The sequence below is a fragment of the Enoplosus armatus genome, chromosome 11, assembly GCF_043641665.1.
Source record: "Enoplosus armatus isolate fEnoArm2 chromosome 11, fEnoArm2.hap1, whole genome shotgun sequence".
Classification (NCBI taxonomy): Eukaryota; Metazoa; Chordata; class Actinopteri; order Centrarchiformes; family Enoplosidae; genus Enoplosus; species Enoplosus armatus.
Window position 1 is genome coordinate 8,210,740 of NC_092190.1, and position 22,604 is coordinate 8,233,343.

Genomic DNA, 22,604 nt, shown 5'->3' on the forward strand with positions numbered 1-22,604 from the left:
TGTGCTTACAGTGCCTGAAGTTTACATTGTCTCCTCTCCCATCACTGTTGGCGTTTGTGATGCTGTTGTGTGTGTGTATTGTCTGTGAATGATCGATGGTTGTGTGTACTGGTGTTTTATTTTGCTTTACTGTGGAATGACGACCTCAGTGAAACAAGGCTTTCCTCTGACTGGGACGGCAACAGTCGAGTGTCCCAGAGTGCCTCACCTGCGGCTCATCTGCAGTGGGCCTACGAGTATGACAGTGGCAGCGACTCGGACGCAGATCGACCAGACCCTGACCTTGTTCTAGATGACCTGGCCAGCAGACGCTTCCACAGCCCCTCTCCAGCTCCTCCCACCAACTTTGCTGTGCCTATCAGTCCCCTGGCAGCGGGAAGGGCGTCTGGGGTTAGAGGGGGCCCATGGCCTAAGGTCACTATGACTCCCAATGTTGCCCCTCAACAGAATGTGACCTGCCTCAGGTCAGAGAACATGAAGCAACAGTGTGACTTTGATGTGCCTGCCTGATGAGAGCAAACTAGAATGCTTCTCTTACTTTCAGTTTGCATGGTTAATTGTAACCATGAGCAACATCTTTGGTCGTAGTATGCTGCCTCTAACTAGTCTTCAGTTTGTTGGTTTCTGTTTGAATTGTTTTGAGATTTTAGCTGCAGCACGTCCTTATTTGCTCCTTCTGAATTTTATGAGCTTGGAGGGGTGATTTGAGTTGGCAACATAGCTCATACCTCAAATCAGTTTTTGCCTCCTTTACAGTTTGGTTTTGAGCTTGCATCGGTTTGCTAATCCTTGCATCATCTCATTTGAGGTTGTTGTGCTCGAGGAACATGCTCCTCTTTTGCGTGACTGGCGTGCTGTGCTGCTGCTGAAAATTTCTTTTGACACGTGTGATTGGCTGTCTCTCTTGAGCAGCAGCGGGATCAACAGTGGGGAAATGCAGCCCCCCCAGCACAGCTCCGTGAGGGTGGACCATCACCAGGCCGTGTCCTCTGACAGCCTGTTCAGAGAGATATACTACGACTCTGAGGATGAGGACGATGAGGTGGGCTATGCTGACCCCATCCAAGATGACGTCTACGCCCGCAAGATGGGCGTCAAACCCCAGCCTGCTCGCAATGTATCTCATGACAAGTTCTTACCAAAATTTTGGACCCCCGAAGAAGACGTTCACATACAGAAGATCAAACTGGGCTCTCAGAGGAGACCCTGGTACAAGAAAATGCAAGGCTTCAGGTGTGTGAGGACACTCAAATCCAGCATGATATGGAATTCTCTTATATATATACATACTTTAAATCACTGTATATTATTTTTTACAGTAGCAATATCATAGATGAAATTCATCCCCTGCTTCTTGCACATTATTTTCTTACTTTTCTACCAGACGCGTTGGACTGTCTATCCTTAAATAAACTGCATGCCAATTTAACCTTCTAGACCAATCTAGATTCAACATTTCTCTGCATTTTCTGTATAGATTCCTCCCACTTACTTTTCTTTCTCTTTCCCTACTATTGCCTCCTATCTTTCCCTTTTACCCTCTCTCTGCCTCTGTCCCTTTTTCTTCGTCCGCCCTGCTGTCCTCTGTCCTCTGTCTGTAGCCATAAGAAGTCGGGCTCTTCATCAGATGATTCAGACTGTGACATCAGTCCTTGGCTCTCCTCTGCCCCCTCTCCCTCCGGCACCTCTCCCTCTCACTCCCACACACATGAGGCCTCGGCTCACACCACCCTTGTTGTGGGGAAAAGGTCGATACAGCTGCATGATTGTGACAATGAAGGAATGTTTTAGACCACCCAGACTTTTTAGGAGAAACATAATTTGCTCCTGTTGGGGCTGAATTTCTGATGAGCTGCTTTATGATATACTAATGATAAAATACAGAGTCAAGCTAAAGCAGGTTGCCCTAACTCGCTTTATAACACAGTTTGCCTGCAATGACCTTCGTAGAAAATAGGCTGTGTCTCAGCATTATCCTATATTTATTACAGCCTATTCTAATGAAGACTTTTTTATAACAACTAGCATTGCAGTTTTATTTCAAGTGATTGTAAAAATCCTGATTTGATCAACATCTGTTTGAATCAAAAATCACCACCATGGCTGCTTGATATATCTCTTCCTCCTTTTCTTGCTCTTTGATCCAGTCCACATGCATGCACTCATCACCTCTCTGTCCTTTTCTCTCCTTTTGCCCACCCTGCAGTCCTCACATCCAACCACACAATCCCCCACAGCTCCCCAAGATACAGCCCCCTCTGTTAGAGATCCCCCCTCTGGTGTTCGCCCCAGTGGACCCCACCTCCGGTCCCAGACTGGTCAAATGTGAGAGGTGGCCCCTCCTGGGGCGCCAAGACCCCCGGGAGCCCCCGGACCCCTTTGATTATGAGAGCATTAACCCTGACTTGGAGAATGATGACATGTTTACCAGGCGAACCCTGGCCTTCCAGTCCAATACAGATTTGGCTATGATGAAGACTCAGCTGTCCGCTAACCGTCGTCTCTACACGTCCGAGCCGCAACTCAACATTATCACCCAGCGACACGGTGTTGGCATCACAGACGAGAACGATTACCCTGATATCGAGCAGGACGATGTGGTTTATCGCAAGGAGAAAACCCAGCAGGCTCAGCAACAGCGCCCACTCTCAGGAGCCCCCGACAACTATGCCCCTATGCCCATCCCAGAGCCATGGGCTCTGCCTCCTGACCTCAAGGCCAGACTCCTGTGCCCACCATGTCCTCTGACCCAGGAGGCAGCAACAAATAAACAGAATCAGGTTGAGAAGGAGTCGCGTCCAAAAACAGATGACATGCTTGTCCGAAAACTTGGAGTTTGTTCTGATCAAAGCCAGAGCTCCCTGGGAGGCCGATCGGCCAATCAGATGATGCTCTCGGTACCTTCTTCCTGTAGCGAAGGTGACCTGCAGAGATGGCAGGCTATCAGGGAAGCCAGTCAGATAAGATATAAGAAGAGGCTTATGGTGGAGAGGCTAGCCACTTTGAAGTTGTAAAAGCAGATTGCTGTAACCGTGCCTGTTAATTACTGGGTAGAGGTTTTCTTCCATTGTTTGGTGTTTTTATTGTTTCTGTGAAAACTCACAAGTGCCATTTCAGTATTGAAATATTTTCTGTCTGATGGTGAAGTGGTCTAGACTGCATGTTGATCCAACTTGTAAATGTTTAGTCTGAAGGCCATCACAGTCACAGATGGGAGTTATATCCAATTAAGCTCTTCTGTATGAAAACAAATAGGTGCCTTCAGCATTCACTGGATCAGTCATGAGTATTCCAACACAAACCACAATAAAGTAGCAACAGCTCAGAACGTTTTCTTGTTTTAAATGTTTGTTGTTAACTCAAGATTGAAAGTCTTTTTCCAGTCAGAAAAAAGCTGTAGTGAAAGGCCCTGTGACTTTGTCATCATAGGGCCATTGTTTATGGTTTTCTGCATGATGGCAGTGTGGTTGATTTTACCTTGGCAACACATGGTATGTAAATGCTGAGAGGACGGTCAGACTGTACATTGAACCTACTGTGTTTTTGAAGTGTGACTTTAGAACAAAACGACACAAATCTCCGACTTAACCAAATTGTTTGGTACACCATGAGCACTGTTAAACAGACCCAAATTCTGCATTTTATCTTTGCTTTTGTTTTCCTATCAGGCCGAGTTTGCATGTGAATGGAAAAAAATATTCAAGCTTAATAAAGAAAGTAAGAGACTTCATGACCTTGTGATGGAATGCATTGAATTGGCCTTTTGTTGACCTCACCTAACACCTACAGCAACACGGATCTGACCAGAGTACAATGTTGTTTTCCTCAGCAGAGGGGACTTCACACTGACATGTAAAGCTCAAAGTGCAGCAGCATGAGAATGTGGAAAGATTCAAGCCTGAGTAATATCCAAACATAACGTCCTGAACACGCTTGACAGCTCCAAGCAGGGCAATTAAATGTCACCTTGTTTGTTGAGTCGACATGAAAGCCTGTAGAAATTCCCCACAGCTCTGAAAGAAGATGGGACTTGTGGACTCCATAGTAACCTGAACGCAAATCTGTACTGCAGTGTTTGCACATGAACAGACACACACAAGCACGCACAAAGCAACCATTTAACCTGAGTCAAGGCCATCTGGATTTACTTCACTTCCATATGTAAAGCCGTGTTCCCTGTGACATCATGTTGGGATCTCCAAAAAGGCAGCATTGTTTGGAGAAAGATACATGTCTACACACCTCCCCAGCCAAATGTCAGGGAAAGGAAAGGCGATACTGTGCTGTAAGCCTACTATATACATACCTTAAACTCTAATCTCTTCGGTGTGTAACGCCAAGACACAACAAGAGTCATGTCTTAGCTATATTTACATACATTTGAAGCCCTCCACCTGGGGATGAGCTGGTCTTTTGAGTCACTGATTGACCTCAAGCTCTTCACCAGGCCGCTCTCAGACTCACTGTCGAAGGCCCTTCTGCAAAAAATGTGACTTTGTTGTCTGTGGTTCTCTCTGGTTTCCTAGACAGCCGCAAATGCAAGAGAGTATCGTCGGGTGAGTTGATACGGGCGCCCAGGAATGTGGCACGTTTGCATTTGCTCTGGGTCTTACAGTCTCACCTCACCGCCTCCCGCTTTTGTGCTGCTGTTCTCACCCTCTAGCTGCTAAATGCTGACACACAACACAGTGAATTGTATGGCACAGGGCCAAGTTCACGGTAAAGCTCTATTGACAAAGCAACAAAGCGAAAAGATGCATACAAAAGCAATACGCTGGGTCATCTACCTAGACTGGTGTGTGTCCCAGTGAGAGTTATGACTGAGCTCTGGCCTGAGCAGCCAGATAGCAACATGAGACACGTGTTAATCTTAGCAGGTAAGTGAGAACAAAGAGTGCATTTTTCTAAACGCCTGTGAGCTTTGAGTGACTTTCCTGTTTTGCATGACGGGGAGTCCTGTGATACATGTTACTAACCCACTGAGCTTACATCACTCCACAGTTTTTTGTGGTTGACCCGTGTGCTGTGCTTGCAAACTAACACTTGGTTACAGGTTAAAGCTTTAATCTATCTTATTTTCAGCATCAGCGGAGAGAAGTTATTTTGAGTTTTGAATGTTGTTTTTTTTCCTACAGTTTGTTTGACACAATGGTAAGTTTGGTGCATGCATTCCTGGAGTGGAATACATTTTTTTTTATTTTTACTAACTTCTTTTTTTGACCTTGTGTAAAGCGTCTGCCCGGATATGCAAACTACCACTTCTCACTTGAGCTTCTGATGCCCAGGGTCGTTTTTTTTTTTTTTAATGTTTCTACTCTTTCTTTCCACAGGAGTAAATCAACAAACGATATCCAGGTCGACCCCGCCGTCATCCGACAGGTTCGCTATGAAGAGCTGCAGAAGTATCGTGAGCAGATAAAGGACAGTGAGGATAAGTGGCAGGATGTGAGTATAACTGATAGGTGACACTCGAAGATATCTGTTTGCTCTCCACCATTCTTGTTTTGGGAATCAAGACAAACACAAAGATGGCACAAAGATGGCAGACGGAAGTTGTTCCCAACACAGAAGTGAAAGGTGAGCACATGATCTATGGGATCTGTGCGGCACTCAGGAGAGCAGGTGTTGTGGTGCAGTCTGTGGCCACGGGGTGAAAAGAGAGCTGTTTAGATAGAAGCCAGAGACGGAGGCAGACACTGATTGGTGCAGCACTGCCCTCTGGCTATGGACTGTCCTCATTTCCAAATCACAGTGTTTGTGGCAGGAAACACCACGTAATGTAAACACTAATAATACGAGTGCTCATTCTTAGGTAGAAAGATTAAGAGTAATACAATGTTATCCACATATATATATGACTGTCTGTAACAGTTGGACATCTGTCAGCAGTCTGATTGGTGTCATGGCAAAATAATGGCGTCTTAAAGCAGCATTTAGGTCACACAGTGCCCAATACACAGGGGAGGTGAGCCGGGAGGAGCCTAAAGCACACAAATAGAACACCTTCAAATGTAGCCCTTTCTGTTTTTTTGTCTTTCTCTCTCCTTCCCAACTTCACTCCCTTCAACTGTACAGTCATCCATGCAACACAACCAGTCCGTTTTATCTAGATCCAAGCTGAATTGTTATGAAATGCTGCATGAGGTGATCTGGGCTTACTTTCGCTGCAGGACCTGAGCAAATGGAAGAGCCGGCGCAGGAGTGTCAACTCTGATATAGTGAAGAAGAAAGAGGAGAGGGAGAAGATAGAGCAGATCACGTGCAGCAGCAGCAGAAGGTCCAAGACCTTCAAGGAGATGCAAGAGGAGAGGTAAGAGAAATTTAATGCTGTAGAATTTCTTTTATTTTCTGATCCTGGTTTTTACCGAAAAGCAACACACTCTGAATTTGTTCCCCTGTTACACTTTTTTGTACCCACGGAGGGGGATCCTTTTCTAAGGTAATGAAAGAAAAAGAGTGTCTGAAAAGTTTTTTGGTATCAAACACAGAGACTAAAGGAATATTTGTGCAGGAGTGAATAAAGAGACTCTAATTGTGCCTTCAGTCAGTGTGAAAATGTAATCTAAGCATCTAATCACAACCTGCCTCCCCTTTTTTTTGCCCCACACCTCTCTACCCTCCTCTTTTCAACCTGTGCTCTTCTTTCTATTTTCCTCCCTGTCACTTGTACCCTTCATCTCCCTAAATTGCTTCCCTTTACATCCTCGTCTGTAACTGTACCCATCACTGTCCACTTTTTCCCTGTTTACCTCTTTATCCCATCCTCCTTCTCCTTCTCTGTCCGGTCCACAGAGAAAATAAAGGAAAGAACAGCATTGGTGGTCGTCTCGGATCTCTTTCTTACCTGGCTGACAGTGAGGACGTATTTGAGCAACCTGTCATTTCCCCGCGTACCCGAACACTTCCTACCAGGAGCTACACTATTGACACTCCTTACAATTCCTTTGAACCCCCTGAGCCTTCTCTGAAAGAGGACGAACCCCCTGCTGCTTCCCCAGCTACTGGCAGGGCCGTTTCCCCTCCCACCTCACGGGAAGTTGACATTGTAGACCATACTGCAGGCAGCGACGCCACGACCACCATCACTCCCACCAGCCACAGACCTTTCCAAAGATCCCAGTCTCCAGCAGCTGCACCTTTACAGAGGAGTCCAGTCTCAGAAGACACTAGCACAGCCAAGACAGAGAAGACCACAACCATTGTCTCCTCTTCTAACTCCATGCAAAAGGTGCCCGAGCCAAGGAGCCCATTGTCGGGCACACAGACTGAGGTGGGGGCCCCCTCCTCTGGTTCTCTGTACAAACAACAACCACAGCTCAGCTCAATGGAACCCAAGCCTCCCGGGGTGTCTCGGGTTTCCGCCTCCCTCCCCAGGAGCTACCAGAGATCGGATAGCGCACGTCTAACCTCAGTTGTCACGCCAAGGCCCTTCGGGACCCAGTCGTCCCGCCTCACCTCACTTCCCCGAGCCTTTACAGTGAGTACCAGACTATTCTACAACTAAATACAAACTACCAGTGCAGCACAAGGGGCTGGAGGACATCTAGAGGGCAGGAGGAGACAGTGTTTGTTTGGCAGTAAAAAAATCTTGTTGGTCAGGTACAGGTTTTTTTTTTTGTTTTGAGTACATCAGTGTTGCCCAAGAGTCCGATCTGATTACTGTGTGAATAATGGATGAAGCTAGTGTTTTTATAACGCTAACTCAACTACCAGGGCTGCTATTTTCAGCCTCCCTCACAGTCATTACTGTTATAGTAAATGTAAGAAAATACGTTATACTTAATCAGATCAGTTAGTGACTGTCAGGTGAAGATTGCAAAGACTCTTGAAACAGTTTCACACTCACTCAAAGAGTTGGCAACAGCTGATTTACCCCATTCTAAGATCGTTTACAGATTAATATTGATTATTTGGTTATCAACAGCCCTGTGTTATCCAAGTTCATTTTACTGTCTCGTATTTTTAAGACTCAAACTCTGCATTCTTTGACAATCTGCATTCGTCTCGGACAGATGGATGACTCTCACAAGCGTGTCAACGGCGACGCCGATGGTTCAAAGAAGTTGTCGGTGCCGAGCCGCTACCACCAGTTCATGACCTCTGAGGACGAAACTCAGTCTCACTCCAGCTCGGCCCGCAGCAGTGAAGACGAGGAGGAGGAAGAAGAAGAGACCACAGGGAAGAGCATCACTTCCACGCAGACTGTCTCACCTGTCCCTCCTCAGGTCAAGAGTGAAGCGCCGCCGGTCAGTCCAGCTCCAGGCAAAGAAACCAGACAGGTACTCAAGTTACCTACTGCTTGTATATTGAAGGCAAAATAATAAATTATTATTTAATACTGACAATGTGAACAGTCACTGAATGTATTTTAAGCTTTGTGGAAAATAATAACCCAAATGCATCATTACATTTTCCCTCCAAACTCTTTTCTTATGTAAAAGTTGCTCTAAAATAATTAAGTGCTGCTTTGCAGGAATTAGAATAGCAACAGGGTGGAATTTAATCAACAGCCATAAATGATTAATACAAGGCTTTCTTGCCAAAGCAGGCCTACACACACACACACACAACCTGACAGGACCACATTTCTGCACTTGAAGCTGTTTTGTGTGTATGTGAATAGTTGTTGTTCATCTCTACTCACCTGTGTTGGTGTTTGGTTTCTAGGAGAACCACTGCGAGATGCGGATCAGCCTGAACCAGAAGCCCAACAGCAGCAGAGACTTTGGCTTCCAGGCGACCTGGGACTCGACAGGAGCTCGCATCACGTCCATCCAGCCAGGTAGCAACAGAGACAGCGGAGAGAAATACCTTTTAAAGGGATTCGATTTGCATGGTGTGGAGCTTTATTCACCTTCCAATGTAACGTGTGCAAGTCAGCCACACTCTACCATTCCCAGTGCTTAAAACAAGTGGAAAAAGATCTGTTGGTTATATCTCACTCACTAAAACTGACTGATGTATTCACAGATACAGTACAGTGGGAAGTATATTGGAAACCAGTGCTCAGGCTCTGTTATATTTTACGGCCTGGCACTGCCGGTTAGCTGTCAGCAGGGTTTCGAGTCCATTGCAGTGGTGATGCCAGACCTATGTAGGGCAGCATCTATCTGGGTCAGATCTGCTGGGCCTGAGCCTCTTTTTATACTGAGATTTTCCCACCTTTACAGTGTTTCCATGTAATTTACAAAGGCTTCAGTAACACTTGTAACACACACACCCCACATCAATACATGAAATCTAACTTTGTCACACCAGTTTCAACTATAGACTGTATATAATGGTTTCAACCTACAATGTACTTAAGTGTAACTTTTTCCACCATAGTTGTTGTATGTATCGTGTCAACCTTGTCAAATCAGCCATTGTGTTTCATTATATTTTCATGTCTGTGTTTATAAGTACAACGTACGTTAATCAACATTTCTGTAAATGGGCCAGCGTTGGCCAGCTGGCTTTGATGAGATGCTCTAAAACCAATGAAGTGACAGGTTAAGGAAAACAAACAAAAAACAGTTAAAAGCTACAAAAGGAGCCGCAGGAAGAAGCAAAATATTGATGCAACAGCACAATGGCCATATCCACTGTTCAGTACATGCAGCCAGCAACAGAAGAGAAATGAGTAGTACTGTTATTAAACACATTCTGAATTTGAAATGTTTAACTGAATGCTATATGTGGAGGATTATACTGGTGAGACTAAAAACTGAAATTAGAAGTCAGTCCTACCTGTTCCTATTATTTCTTGTAAATTCAGTTTCAGTGAAATTACTAAAACAACCACTGTTTCACGCAAGAATAATGTCTCTTATGAGTGATGATACCATGTCACTGCAGTGGTAGAACTGGGTTCTGTCTCTGCTGCTAATGACGCGTTTGTCTCGTGCAGGCAGCTCGGCAGAGATGTGCCAGCTTCAGGCCGGAGACGAGGTGCTGACGGTGAACGGGCACCAGGTGGCAGAAATGAGCTACACAGACTGGAAGTCCTGCATGGAGGAGTCCCTGCAGGAGGGCAGTCTGGTCATGGATATACGCCGTCATGGCAAGAACAGTGAGTGTGTGTGTGTGTGTGTGTGTGTGTGTGTTTGTGTGAGAGCGGGAGATTGAATTGAACCACTTTAAGGGTTGCATTCCTGGACTGACAGTGTTACTTATGCTGCTTGCGTTGCTAAACAGTTTTGACACTTTAAATTGGTCCGTAAACTATTGTGAAATCATCCATGAATGATCTCATGACAGCTGGTGAAGGACCTGTAACTTTTTTTCTCCTCTGACGAGGGAAGACTGTTATTGTGTTGACCTCTACGGTATTTATTTCCTGTATGTGTGAGTTTTGGTCCTGTTTTTCCAAATTCTTCTGTTTTTCCTTTTTATTTCTACTGGTTGTCTCTTCTTTTTGCTGCCCTTTCTATCTCATTAGCATTCCTCTCTGTGTCCATGCGGTGTTTTCCTTGTGGAGAACTAACCCAGATCAGGTCCAGCTCAGGTCCATGGTCCTCTGAGTGTGCTGTTTTTACAGTGTTAGTATAACAGGCTTACTTGTTCCAACTACGTCAGTGTCACCTTACAGAAATAATAAACCGCCCAGCGTAGCTCACTTGAACTAACACATAGTACTTGTTGAAATAGTTTAGTGAAGCCCAGTGGTTGTGAGCCTGTTAGAAACACTGTGTGGGTTTATGAAAGCTTTGATAGGCTGCATGGCTGGGGAAGGTGGTTTCTCTGTCACACCCTGCTGCTCTCTATAATACCACCATAACAGCAACCTTGTCCCCTGCTTTATAGTGTTCTTTATGTAAGTAGGCAATTCTGTGTTAAATGTTTGGTTTCACATATACACACTGCATACTACAAATACACAGGCACAGAAAACATGTGATTTTGATGTGCAAACACACATCCTATTTTTTGCCATTACATTGTCTGCATGCAGACTGGGACAGAGATCAACCTTCCCTGCCATTTAAAAGCCATAAGACCATCAATCTGACCAGTACGGATCATCCGATACTTCTAGGTTCCACTGATACAAAGACTGTCAACCCCAGCCTGGATCTCACCTCACGCATTTCCAGGGAAACGTTGCCATCCAAAGAGGCCCCCGCCCACCCAGCCATCGTAAGTGACCCAGAGCCGCTCAGGTTGACTCGGGTTTGATCAACTTTTATTCCTGTTTTGTTCCCGGCCTAGCAACCTCTTTAATGAGCGTACACCCTGCCATGTCTCCCTGCAGGATTCGGCTTCAAACGGCGTTAATGGAGGTTTCCGTGAGGAGCCGGTGACCATGAGGAACAAAGGTAAAGAGCAGAGCACACAATCAGAAAGGTTATGAAATTGATCCAGACGACTATTTCTGTACAAAAACACACACAAGAGGTGTAATTTTGTTGACTTAGTTTTGGGAGGAACATCTTTGCTGGACTATTGTGGATAATATTAATGACTATTTACTGTGTTATGTAACAAAATGAGGTAACAAAGCCATAATCTGAAACATGGCATTACGATACATCTTTAGCAGCATGTACTGTATGTGTTTTTCATATATTAGTAATATAAGGTGGTTTATCCCCTGTTGAAAACATGTTTCTCTCCTCTACTGTGCCTCACTATATCCTGTTTTCCATTTCTCATATAGAGTCAGAACCCATATCTATGAGAAACTTAAAACGGAGGTCAGAGTTTTTTGAAAAAGGTAAAAAATAAATAAATAAATAAGCATTGAGCGAATCAAGGCTCTTAATAATAATTATGACTTCTGTGTAATCTGGTGGCTGGGTGCTCTGTGCTTTTGTCTCACTGAATTCCTCAGATTTCCAAGGGATTTTTGCATGTTTCTTATCAGTCACAGCCTCATGTTCAATTGAGTACCCTATTATCAATTGATAATGAACTGTCAGGATTCAAACAGCATCCTCCATGGCTCTGCTTTGGGGCTTTCCTGTTTTTTGGGTTTTTTTTTTGACTTTGTCTTGTCTGGTGCCAGAGCTTAACCCTTGTGCTGTGCCCCTTCCCTCCTTCAGGTGGCTCAGGGTCCAGTGTCAGTGCGCTGGTCTACCTTTGTGGTAAACAGGGTTGAGTGTGCAGTGACTTCCTCACCTTCGCTTGGTACCACCTGGGACACTGACATGCTTTTCAAGCCAAGGGAGTCTGGTGATATTTTGGGGCAAATTAAGGGAATTGTCTATTCCAAAACCAAACAAACGTTGTTTAGCTTCATTATTTTTAAGATGAAGGTGAAAAATCATCACTTTATTATCACAAGTAGTGAAGAAAAAAGTCAAAGTGAAATATAAAACTGCGTATAAAGCCAACATATTCAGCTCCAAAGGCTGGACAGCATGTCAGATATTACGCCAGCGTACCAACCGCAAATACAAATCTTTGTATCTTGTTGTATTTGTGGTATTTTTTTAATGGTTTAACACATGGTTACACTTTTCACGTTGTTGTGCATGAAGTTGAAAGCATTCCTGTTGCTCTCTTGGCATGCGTGTACTGAACTGTATGTCAGCCTTTCAGACTGGCTGCGTTGTATTTGTGTGCGTCTTATGCATGCTGCTGATACGTGTGTTTTTCTTTCAGTTTGTTTGATCTCGCTGTCCTCACAATCAGTTTTATTGATTTTCCTATTCAGAACTATTTGGCTGACATCCAGTGTAAATGTCAGCAAGTGGGTGATGTTGAATTAAGAGAATCAATAAGTTCCAGTGGGTGAAATTTGACCTTTGTTGCTCGGGTCTTGTTGAAAACATCAATTACTGTTGTGGTTATAAATGTAATTTTTAATGATGAATTGGTACTTGACTTAAAAATCAAGTTGAAACTTTAATAGGCCTGTCAACATTTTGTTGCTACAGTTTACGGCCTCGAGGTTAACTCGTATTGCTATTACTCTGCCTGTGCACGCCAGACGTATTGACTGGATGATTTTCTTTCTTTTCAAGGAGGACCAGAGTCTGCAATGCCAGATGTGAGTAGTATTATCAGACACATAAAGGACGCTTTTTGTCTGTGATACGTTTGCTCTTATAGCATGACAACATCTTTGAAAGTTATTACAAAGCCCAGACCCATTATCAAGAATCTCACAAGGACTGCATTACTAGTTTACTTTAGATGCTGGTTCACTCTGCCTCTGCACCCTTTGTTCGCCCAGTTACTCAACTATGATTACAGGGAGCCGTCATTTTGATGTATCTTTGAAAATGGAAAAGTATAAATACTCAAGAGTCTAAGGATAAATTATTTTCTATGTTGTACAAATTGTAAAGCCCTCTGAGACAAAATTGTGATTTCGGGCTTTATAGACCAAATTGACATGACTTGACTTCACAAAGTCAGCCAGTACGTCAGTTGATGGCTGATGTGATGCTGTTGCCTTGTATTAGCAGTATAAGAGTAGAGTCATTCCCAAAATGGAAATGGGCGGAGGCATTTCATTTTCAAGCTTTCCTTTAAACCCATCATCAGGAGCAGGTAGAGGTGATAGGAAACCACAGCTAGTAAACTCCAGGTGTGCCTGCTGATTCTTCAGTTGCATCAGTTAGTTTGATGACTTCAGGAATGTACAAGTATGTACATTTATACTGCATGTCTGTCTCCTCTGTCTGCAGATACCTGTTCCTTCAATCACTCCGTCTTCCAGCCGCTGGTCTTGGGACCCCGAAGAAGAACGCAGAAGACAAGAGAAATGGCAGAAGGAGCAGGAGCGCCTCCTACAGGTACATTAAGGCATACTCATGTAGCAGTGATGTTACAGTACACCGAGTTGCCAGTTTGCCAGGGGGTTGATTCTGTAGTTTGTGGTGCTGTTAAATGGACACTCAAGGAGGTCGATAAGACAACAAAATACTACTGAAGCCATAAAAACATAGAATAAAAAGTCTGAGAATGGAAACGTTTTTTAAGACAAGATTTATTTCTCCCAAGTGAAATTGTTGTGCAGCAGTTGCAGTACAAAGTAGGAGTGAAAATATAAAATATCAATAAACGTACAAGTATTGATGCAAAGTGTATTTTTTGCGTTTGTTTTCATATTATGTGTATCTGTGTGAGCCACGTTAAAAAAAACACATTTCCATTTCCTTGCGTTTTACAATAAAGTCAGAATAAATAATTCTGATGAAGACTAGGACCATATTCCTATTTGTTTTAAATATTACAGTAATAATACAGTATTCTAATATTTGGTCTGCACTCACTGGTATAAACATGGCAGACAAAATATAAGAAACACCTCTCAGTATAATGCCTTACAATTCAACAGCACCAAAAACTAAACCCACCAAAATGACCATGAAGTTGAGTCAACACTTCTCTAAATCAAAAACTGGGTGCATTTGTTGAAGGGCTGTTGTAGTTTTAGCCTGAGTGTAAAAAGTGTATAGTCCATTATTAAAAACTGAAAATGCCAAATGAAGCAGCCTCACAATCCATTTGATCTGACATACCCATCTGGAAATCTGTTGTGTGCCCCATCTGACGATGAGACAGAACAGAACTTGAAAGGTAAGCATAGGAAGTCCTCACATTCAATGTAGACTGCTCCTAATAGGCTCAAAACAAAAAAAAACTTTACAGAGCGCTCTGGCAGCTGAAAGTAAGCAGTTGTCGAGTATCCAACTTAAATGTAGTAGAATCCTGTCAAAACATTTTTCTGAGGGTCTATTTCTGGATGGAGATCAAAGGTGTCCAAGAGGAGCGCTGATGTAGCCGGGAAGGCTCGTTACTCCTCCAGTCGTATTCCCTGTTGGATGCACGGCCTGATTTTATGATGTGCCAGGGAGACTACCAGCCCTGGGCAAGCTTCTCTAGGTTTATCAACTTTCAGTATGTTAGATAACATGTAGGTGAACTTGGAATTATCTGAAAATATTACAACTACAATATCTATTTATGCTTTACTACTTTACCCACTGCTCAGTATGGTCATATAATTAACCATCAACCATAGATTTGTATGTATTTGTAAGTTTTCTTTTCTTTTTAGATTTTTTTTTTGCCTGCAACTGTGTGCATGCATGTCATTAAACGGGATGCCCTTTGCCCTCTCTCCCTGTGTTTCCATCCAGGAGAAATATAAGCGCGACCAGGAGAAACTGCAGGAGGAGTGGCTGAAGGCTCAGCAGGATATTGCAAATAGCGTAGACCAACAAGAGGTAACAAAAGTATTTTAATTTGTATAGAATTATGGGCTAATACTTGAAACAGCTGAAGAGCATTAAAAGGTGGCAATAAGTTCTGACTCATAGCACTAAATTATCTAAATGTACCAAAGTGCTTTGATAGTGTTAGAGACGTGTGTTGTGGAAATTGCTATAATTATGCAGCAGTTAGTTGGCCAGGCATACTGGTGTTTCTGGCTTTTAAAACGCAGGTCCATTTCACATGAAAGACAGCGAAAGTGAGAGCAGAACCAAGTCCAGTCACGAGGTCACATGATGTGTGGCTATGCATACTATAATGGCAGACATCTTTCCTGCTCATAGTTTTGCAACAAAAACTCCCCTTTGATTGGAGTTTCCAAACACATCGCTGGTTTGTCACCTCCTCCACTGTAGTTGCAGTTCCTCCTGGAGGTTAATAAAGGTTCAGATTGATTGATTGGTTGATTGATTGATTGATTGATTTTATGGATTATCAGACACTGGGGGGAAAAAAGCAACAGCATAACATGTTAAAGGGAGAACACTTATTCCCAATATGGTCCCAAGATGTTAGAAGGCAAAGAAACACAAGATATCCAACATAAAAACTAAACTACACAATCCAAGATTACTTCATGCCGTCATGTGTCAAATGCTTCCTCTTTTCTGTCCTTCCTTCACTCCGGCAGCCTGAAAGCCTGGAGGTGAACAGCCACAGCGTCAGCCCACACTCGCCCCCCTCTCTTGTCAGCCAGCCGACCTCGCCTCCGTGGGAAGAGGAAGAGAGAAAGAGGAAGGAGGAGCAGGAGCGCCAGAGGCAGGCCGAGGAGAGGAGGAAGAGGGAGGTGGAGGAGCGGGAGCTACAGCGTCTCCAGGAGGAGAGAAAGAGGAAAGAAAGGCAGGAGGAGGAGGAGAGGAAGAGGAGGGAGGAAGAACAGTTGAGATGGCAGAGGAGGAGAGAGGAGGAGGAGGAGGAGAGGAGGCGGCAAGAAGCTGCAGAGCAGCAGCGCAGAGAGAGGGAGAGAGCCTTGGAGCAGCAGCAGTGGTCAGTAGAGACACTGCTCCTCCTACTATCCTCACACTTCACTCACATGTCCTCCTCATCTGTCCATCATGTTCCTAATAACATAAAACATAACCTGCTTTATTGTCTGTGCATTAACAGAAGTGCAACTAATGTGTCTGCATGTGCTTTGTCTTCCACCTTTGTGTTGTAACCCCTCGTCCCACCGCTCTCTACACACTAACCTTCACAACAGGGCTGGTGGGCCCCATGGCTTTGCCAATGTGCAGCCTCCACTGTCCTATACAGACAGGTTAGTACAGGAGGGATCATGTGTGCATATGTCAAAAAGTCATACTTTAAAGTATAATGCTTCTCTCTATATTGGGCTAATCAGCTATTAGCACTAATAAAACCAGTTCTAACATCACATTCTTCGAGTATATAAACAATTAATAAATGGTTTCAAACACTAGATTGTAGTTGTTAGTAGATGTAAATGTTTATTAATGTATTTGCCAACAACTATAACGCCTCCTGTGGGCACCCATAAGTGGGGGTCACTGTATAAACAGATGAATGGCAATATATTAAAATGCAGTTGTAATAATATAAAATAGTTACTTTAATAAGCACTTAGAAGTGTCCTCATATCTGCTTACAACTATATTACAGTGTGTTATAAAGCATAAATGTTTTCACCTTTTCTGGGTTCTTTATTCTCTGCGCCAGGAGTTTTCTTGGCAACACAGTTTGTTCTTGCCTGAATTGTACCAAATCTGCCAAAACAGTGTCTCACAAGCATATAATCCTGCCAAACACCAACCCCAGTTTCTAACAAACAGGAACAATTTGTCATCATGTTTTACTGTAACCTAAAAACACATACACCAGGTAACATTACAGTAGCTACATAATGTATCTTATTCATTCATTGATGTGTGTCTTTGAAGCTCTTTTGTTATATTTTCAACATGTTTCTCAGTGCAGAACAAAGCTGGCACATTTTTACTGTGCAGCTGATGCGTCCAGGTATTTACTGCATTGTTTCTTGGTGGCTCCATTTGAAACAAATCATTCAAACAGTGTCTCTTTATATAGATTCAGGGTCATGAAATTGGAAGTCCTCCAGCAAATGGGTTAGGTCTCCAGCTGACATGGGAATTACCTGTGATTGGCCTGCAATCAGCAGTTCCCCTATATAACCATTAAAAGAAAAAATGGTTTTCACTGTGGTATTGGACATGTCAAACTATTTTATGTTGGTATAGGTTGTCAAATCTGTGGCTTCTATAAAATGAGCTACTGTAAGTATGATTACTTTCATTTTTTTTTTTAATCAGGCCCTAACAGGTATTTTCTTTTGTTGACAGGATGAAATCTAAATCATCTCCCCAGCTTGATGAAGAGGAAAAACCTCAGTGGAAAGGTCAGTTTTCTTGATTTACTGTATTCTCCATTAATTCAGCTCTATTATAGTTTACCTTAAATGAAAAAAGCAGTGGATTGGATGCCTGTTTGTTTTTTTTAAATGAATCCATGTACAAATGTTGTTGCACACACATATGTGGGCTGTACTCTACTGTAGGTGTGCATGTGCAGCCGGGGGGCATGGCTCACTGGCTGCTGGAAGAGCAGTTGAGGAGTGCACGTGACAAACAGGCCCAGAGTAAGAGGGCTGCATCAGAGCTGGAGATGGAGAGGAGAAACATCCTCAATGCCATGAGATACAGAGAGCCAGAGAGAGGTGGGCTCGGCCCCTGATCCTCCGCCATCTCTGTTCAATCTGAAACCCAGCCTATCTGCTCTCAGGGGTCGTCCCTGTCGATCAGCTGATCAGTCAATTATGACATTTCACTGAATCAAAGCTTTCAGCTATTTGATTAACAGCCAAATGTAAATCAATCAAGTCAGCTAACCAGAAAATTACATGCAGCAAAAACAATTAAATCATGGATTGCAGCGTGATTTCTCTCTCAGGTCGATGCATTTTTGCTTCCATAATTTAGTTGTACTTAAAACAATAATCTAATCAAACCAGAGTGGGGAAACTCTGTATCTACATCAACCAGTTTTTCCAATTTCTCTGCCAGCAGTGATCTATTTTTTGACTTCCCAGAAACTCTTTCATTTCACCCAGCATCATGTTTAGCTTATCTCTCCTCTCTGGGTGCAGTGACGGGCAGCGGAGTGGGTGAGAAGAAGGGCCAGCAGCCCGCGTCGCAGGCAGAGGCAGAGCGGCAGCAGATCCTAAACGAGATGAAGAAGAAGACTCCGCTGCTGACAGACAACAGCTGGATCCGCCAGCGCTCCGCCAACGCCGCCGCCGCCAGCAAGACCGACGTGCCACCCATGCGCAGGTACAGTCTAACCCTCTGTGTGATGGTGGTTGTTCACTAATATCCTGATAACTTATGTCGTGTGCATTTATTAGTCTGGCTACCACTCTGACTTTGCCATGGCAAATTTGGTTTGACCATTAGTAAATATTTGAACATAAAAACAAGTGCCTCAGGTACAATTGGTAGCCAGACATTTTAAATGCCTACTAACCGGCTAACTGAGTGTGGCGTGGGTTGGCTTTGCAGAGGCGAGTCTCTTGACAACTTGGATGCCTCCTACAACTCCTGGCGCTCTTCATGGACACCCAGAAGTAACTCTTACGTCCAAAACTACACTCGGCCTCACTCTGCCCTCTCCGGCAGCACTTCCTTTTACGGTGGCGGGTCAGGGGCCCAGCGGCCCGGCTCCTCCACTCTGCCTTCCTCCTACTCCATGAGCTCCCTCCGAGGCGGGGCAGGCACCCCCTCGTCCCCTTGGTCCCGGCAGTCGCCTTCCCCCTCACCCTCCTCTCCATCACCCACCACCTCTCCAGAGCCCACATCTGAGACAGGCGCCCCTCAGCAGCGGAGCAGGTAAAATCAATAACGCTGCTTCGCTTAACATCCCCAACAAGCTGCCTCTAACCTCTCACTGGTATACTGGGTCTCAGGTGGTGTTGTTAGACCATGACTTTGGATGGGAGTGATGGGAAAGGGCAACTGAACATGAATTGTTTTCACTTGTTCTACTTTTGAACATATTATAATGTGCTGTTTCATATGATATTGTGTCATGTGACATTTATCTGACAGGTTATGCTCAGACTATTCTGCACAGTCCTTGTTTGCAGATTCCCAGTTTGATTTTTTTGAGTTTGTGTGTTTCTGTGTTCATGTATTGTGAAGCAACAGCCTGGCTCTGATAAGAGTTAAGCTACTCAACCAATATTGTTTGCCTAATTGTTTCCATGTCTAAATTATAAATAATCATTGTTTCTTCATAATTTTCATCTTATTAATGAAAATGCAGAGACATCAGTTAATATTTTACAGAATGTTCTAATGGCGCTATGGTCATCAAGGAGTTTCTGTTCCATTTTAGGCGGGGACAAGATTGGCCCTCATCCAAAGTTAATATTTAAAAATTTATTAGCAAACAAATGTTTTATCAGTTTAACCCCGTTGTATACCGGTGTGAATGTGTGTGTGTGTGTGCATACATACATGCGTTATGCATGTGTGCTCAACTCTCAAATCACAGCTATGCATTCTGTAATCCAGGTCAGTGAGTGGCAAGAAAATCTGTACGTTCTGCGACGCCCCGCTGGGAAAGGGAGCAGCCATGATCATCGAGTCCCTTGGGCTCTGTTATCATTTGGGCTGTTTTAAGGTGAGAGCTGGGCTCCTGTTGGCCCCCGGAGCACATCATCAGCACGACCGATCCTCAAAAACTAACCTGATCACTCCAGACTCTTTTTCTTTTATTACTAACCTGGTAAATCCTGGTGAATTTCAAGGTCCTGATCCCTTTACAGCTGAGCAAAGTAGATTTTCTGTGCCAAAACCTGCAAGCCAAACTAATCAACCCCTCACCTTGTTTCTTTCTACCAACGTTTAACTCCTGGAACTTTGGTCTTCACTTGAGTTTGGTCTCCTGCATCTGAACAGTGATCCATCCTGCCAGTCTTTGACATTTGACTCTCATTTATTCAGTTTCCTTCATTTTTCTCTTTCTATAAATACAATCAAGGGGCTTCTGTCTGTCCTCATCCCTCCGCCTTTGGACTTGGACACTTTGGTCTAGCTTTAAATCGGTTGAGTAGCTCTTTAACTCCTCCCTTTCCTAAACTTCCTCAGTGTATCGACTGTAAGTCTGACCTCGGAGGATCAGAAGCCGGGGCTGAAGTCAGAATACGAAACAAACAGCTCTACTGTAACTCCTGCTACATGCGATTCAAAAGTGAGTACACAATCAACCTGATCACCGTGATGATGTGTTGTTCCCCGGTTTTCCTTAAATGCAATATTGCTATTTGTTTTCTTTTAGCTGGCCAGCCAACCGCTATGTGACATCACTGTACTCCAGCAGATTGATGAAGAAACTACTTGTGACAACAACCCATGAACATAAAAGTGAACATTGAAGCCATTGAAAATAGCTGGGACACTTGGTTTGGACATACTTCCATTTATTACTCTAAAAAATCTCCGTTCACTCGCTGATGAGAATTATATTTGTGTTTTTTCAGTGTGTGATTGAGAGGGTAAGCTTGCAAAGCAAAGTTATCTACTTTAATGTGTTTATATGATATTAAGTATTACAGTTGTACAAAGTGTAAGGGTTCTGCATGCACCAGAGTTTTTAAATGTTTTAGCCACAAAACTAGTCAAAACGTTAAATTGTCTATAAGATTATTGAGGCAGATCTTTGTAATGACCTTCGCTGAGACAGATTCTAGAGATATTAAGAGAGTTTTTAAGGAACCCTGCAGCATCATCTCCTCTCGCTCATGCTTCTTTTTCCGCTGAGTCTTGTGGTATTAACACGTTTGTCGAACCAAGGTATTCTTATCATGTCTATGTGCCTTTTCGTTTGTAACAGGGAGAAGTAATTAAGATTGTTAGAATACTTTCAAAATGTATTTAAAACCGCCTGCTTGGATAGCACTTGTCTGGAGTTTTCACTGATAGATGGAGGATTGTACACATAAGCAGGTTTCTGTGTGACAAATATATCATACTGAATGGCATTGAGGCAAACAGTAACATTTGTTAATAAAATGACTAAATGCTCTGCTCGTGCATTTATTGTTTACTTTTTTCAACAGTGAAATTGCATAATTCTTTGTAATGATATTCCAGTATATGTGATGCAAGGCTTTTCCTGCCTCTGTAATCAGAAATCATTAGACTCCTCTCTCTGTGTCTGTCCCTCTCATTCTCTGTTTCTCTGTAGTGCCTCAGTCATAATGAAAGGAATTTCAATGAGCTTTTGTGCAAAGGTTCAGAGGACCTGCCTGCTCTGTGTTCTCCAAAGCCAATTTATCATGCATATTTCATTCCGTGCGCATGCATTACATTTGATTACACTTTGATAAGCTATTTTCTTAATGTATTCCGTCATATTAGCTGTTTCGTGACATCATATCTGCATAAACATACATTGAATATTCACACGAGTAGGGACACTCCTGATCGTTCAGTTTGTAGCTCCCAAATGCATTTAAACAGCAAGGTAAGAAATTGTCTTCATTTCCCATAAATATGAATAAGCTAAATTGAAGAAATATATGGGAATAAGTTGGACCGAGCCAAAATTGACTCTTTATTCTTGAGGTGAAGCACAGACAGCCCCCCCGAGGCAGACATCTCAAATTCTTAGATTCCTTTTTTAGATTTTCCCTGGCTCCCTCTCGGGAGAGAGAGATTTTAATCCTTAGACAACAAGCACGGCCTGAATGGCGCCGAGCAGAGTCGAGGGGCTGAGAAATATAAAACCTTTCAGGATAAGTATCCCATCTTTTTCCTCCAAAGCCAAGGCCACAACCAGCCTTTATGGAAGGCTTTGACGTGGAGAATCGAATGGTGTGTGTGTGTGTGTGTGTGTCTGTGCGTGTGTGTGTGTGTGTGCGCGCGCCTGCGCTGGGCTTACAGAGAAACAGTATGCTTGGCTGCTCAGAAGAATAGGGTCTGAAAGGAGATGGAACCCAGATGGAAGAGCTTAGATATGCCTGCTCTACCCTCCATCAAAAAGTCATTCCTAACTCCAACCGCTCACTGTAAGCTCCTTTTTAATGCTCTCCCACTGGAAGGAAAGATTTCACATTTTTCAGGCGACTTCCAGTCAGGCCCATGTGGGTGACTTTTCACCTTTACAATCAACACACAGGAGTGAGTCCAATAATCATGCTCCATTTCCAAATCACAGTTGTGTTTTTAAGATTTTCTTTCACGCTTAGATGTAGCTTTGAAGCACCAGAAGGGGGCACTGTGTTCTAAGATTTATACCAAGAGAGACTGCAGCTGGATGATCGCTGCTGTTGCTTGCATGTCATTTAACATTACATACTTTATGAGAAGTAGAGGTGTTGTGTCCTTGGAATTGTGCCACAGTAGTGTATAAGCACAACG

The 22,604-nt window shown here is 43.5% G+C and overlaps 2 protein-coding genes across 2 annotated transcripts in view; both read left to right on the forward strand.

Annotated features, from left to right (window-relative positions):
- lmo7a (LIM domain 7a) overlaps positions 1–21,267 on the forward strand; it is a 46,905-nt gene extending 25,638 nt beyond the window's left edge. Inside the window, exons 9-31 of the mRNA XM_070914276.1 lie at positions 4,527–4,556; positions 5,331–5,445; positions 6,171–6,310; positions 6,793–7,477; positions 8,013–8,279; positions 8,668–8,782; positions 9,890–10,051; positions 10,934–11,118; positions 11,234–11,297; positions 11,639–11,695; positions 12,024–12,065; positions 12,948–12,973; positions 13,617–13,724; positions 15,075–15,161; positions 15,839–16,194; positions 16,409–16,465; positions 17,526–17,581; positions 17,741–17,899; positions 18,329–18,512; positions 18,741–19,067; positions 19,755–19,863; positions 20,331–20,433; positions 20,521–21,267. Coding sequence (XP_070770377.1) covers positions 4,527–4,556; positions 5,331–5,445; positions 6,171–6,310; positions 6,793–7,477; positions 8,013–8,279; positions 8,668–8,782; positions 9,890–10,051; positions 10,934–11,118; positions 11,234–11,297; positions 11,639–11,695; positions 12,024–12,065; positions 12,948–12,973; positions 13,617–13,724; positions 15,075–15,161; positions 15,839–16,194; positions 16,409–16,465; positions 17,526–17,581; positions 17,741–17,899; positions 18,329–18,512; positions 18,741–19,067; positions 19,755–19,863; positions 20,331–20,433; positions 20,521–20,543 — 3,457 coding nt within the window. The 3' untranslated portion in view covers positions 20,544–21,267. The remainder of the gene's footprint in view (positions 1–4,526; positions 4,557–5,330; positions 5,446–6,170; positions 6,311–6,792; positions 7,478–8,012; positions 8,280–8,667; positions 8,783–9,889; positions 10,052–10,933; positions 11,119–11,233; positions 11,298–11,638; positions 11,696–12,023; positions 12,066–12,947; positions 12,974–13,616; positions 13,725–15,074; positions 15,162–15,838; positions 16,195–16,408; positions 16,466–17,525; positions 17,582–17,740; positions 17,900–18,328; positions 18,513–18,740; positions 19,068–19,754; positions 19,864–20,330; positions 20,434–20,520) is intronic.
- On the forward strand, positions 137–3,014 carry LOC139292557 (LIM domain only protein 7-like). The gene is made up of 4 exons (XM_070914918.1): positions 137–148; positions 226–464; positions 913–1,209; positions 2,207–3,014. The coding sequence occupies exons 1-4, from the start codon at positions 137–139 to the stop codon at positions 3,012–3,014; spliced, it is 1,356 nt and encodes a 451-aa protein (XP_070771019.1).
- Positions 21,268–22,604: the final 1,337 nt, after the last annotated feature.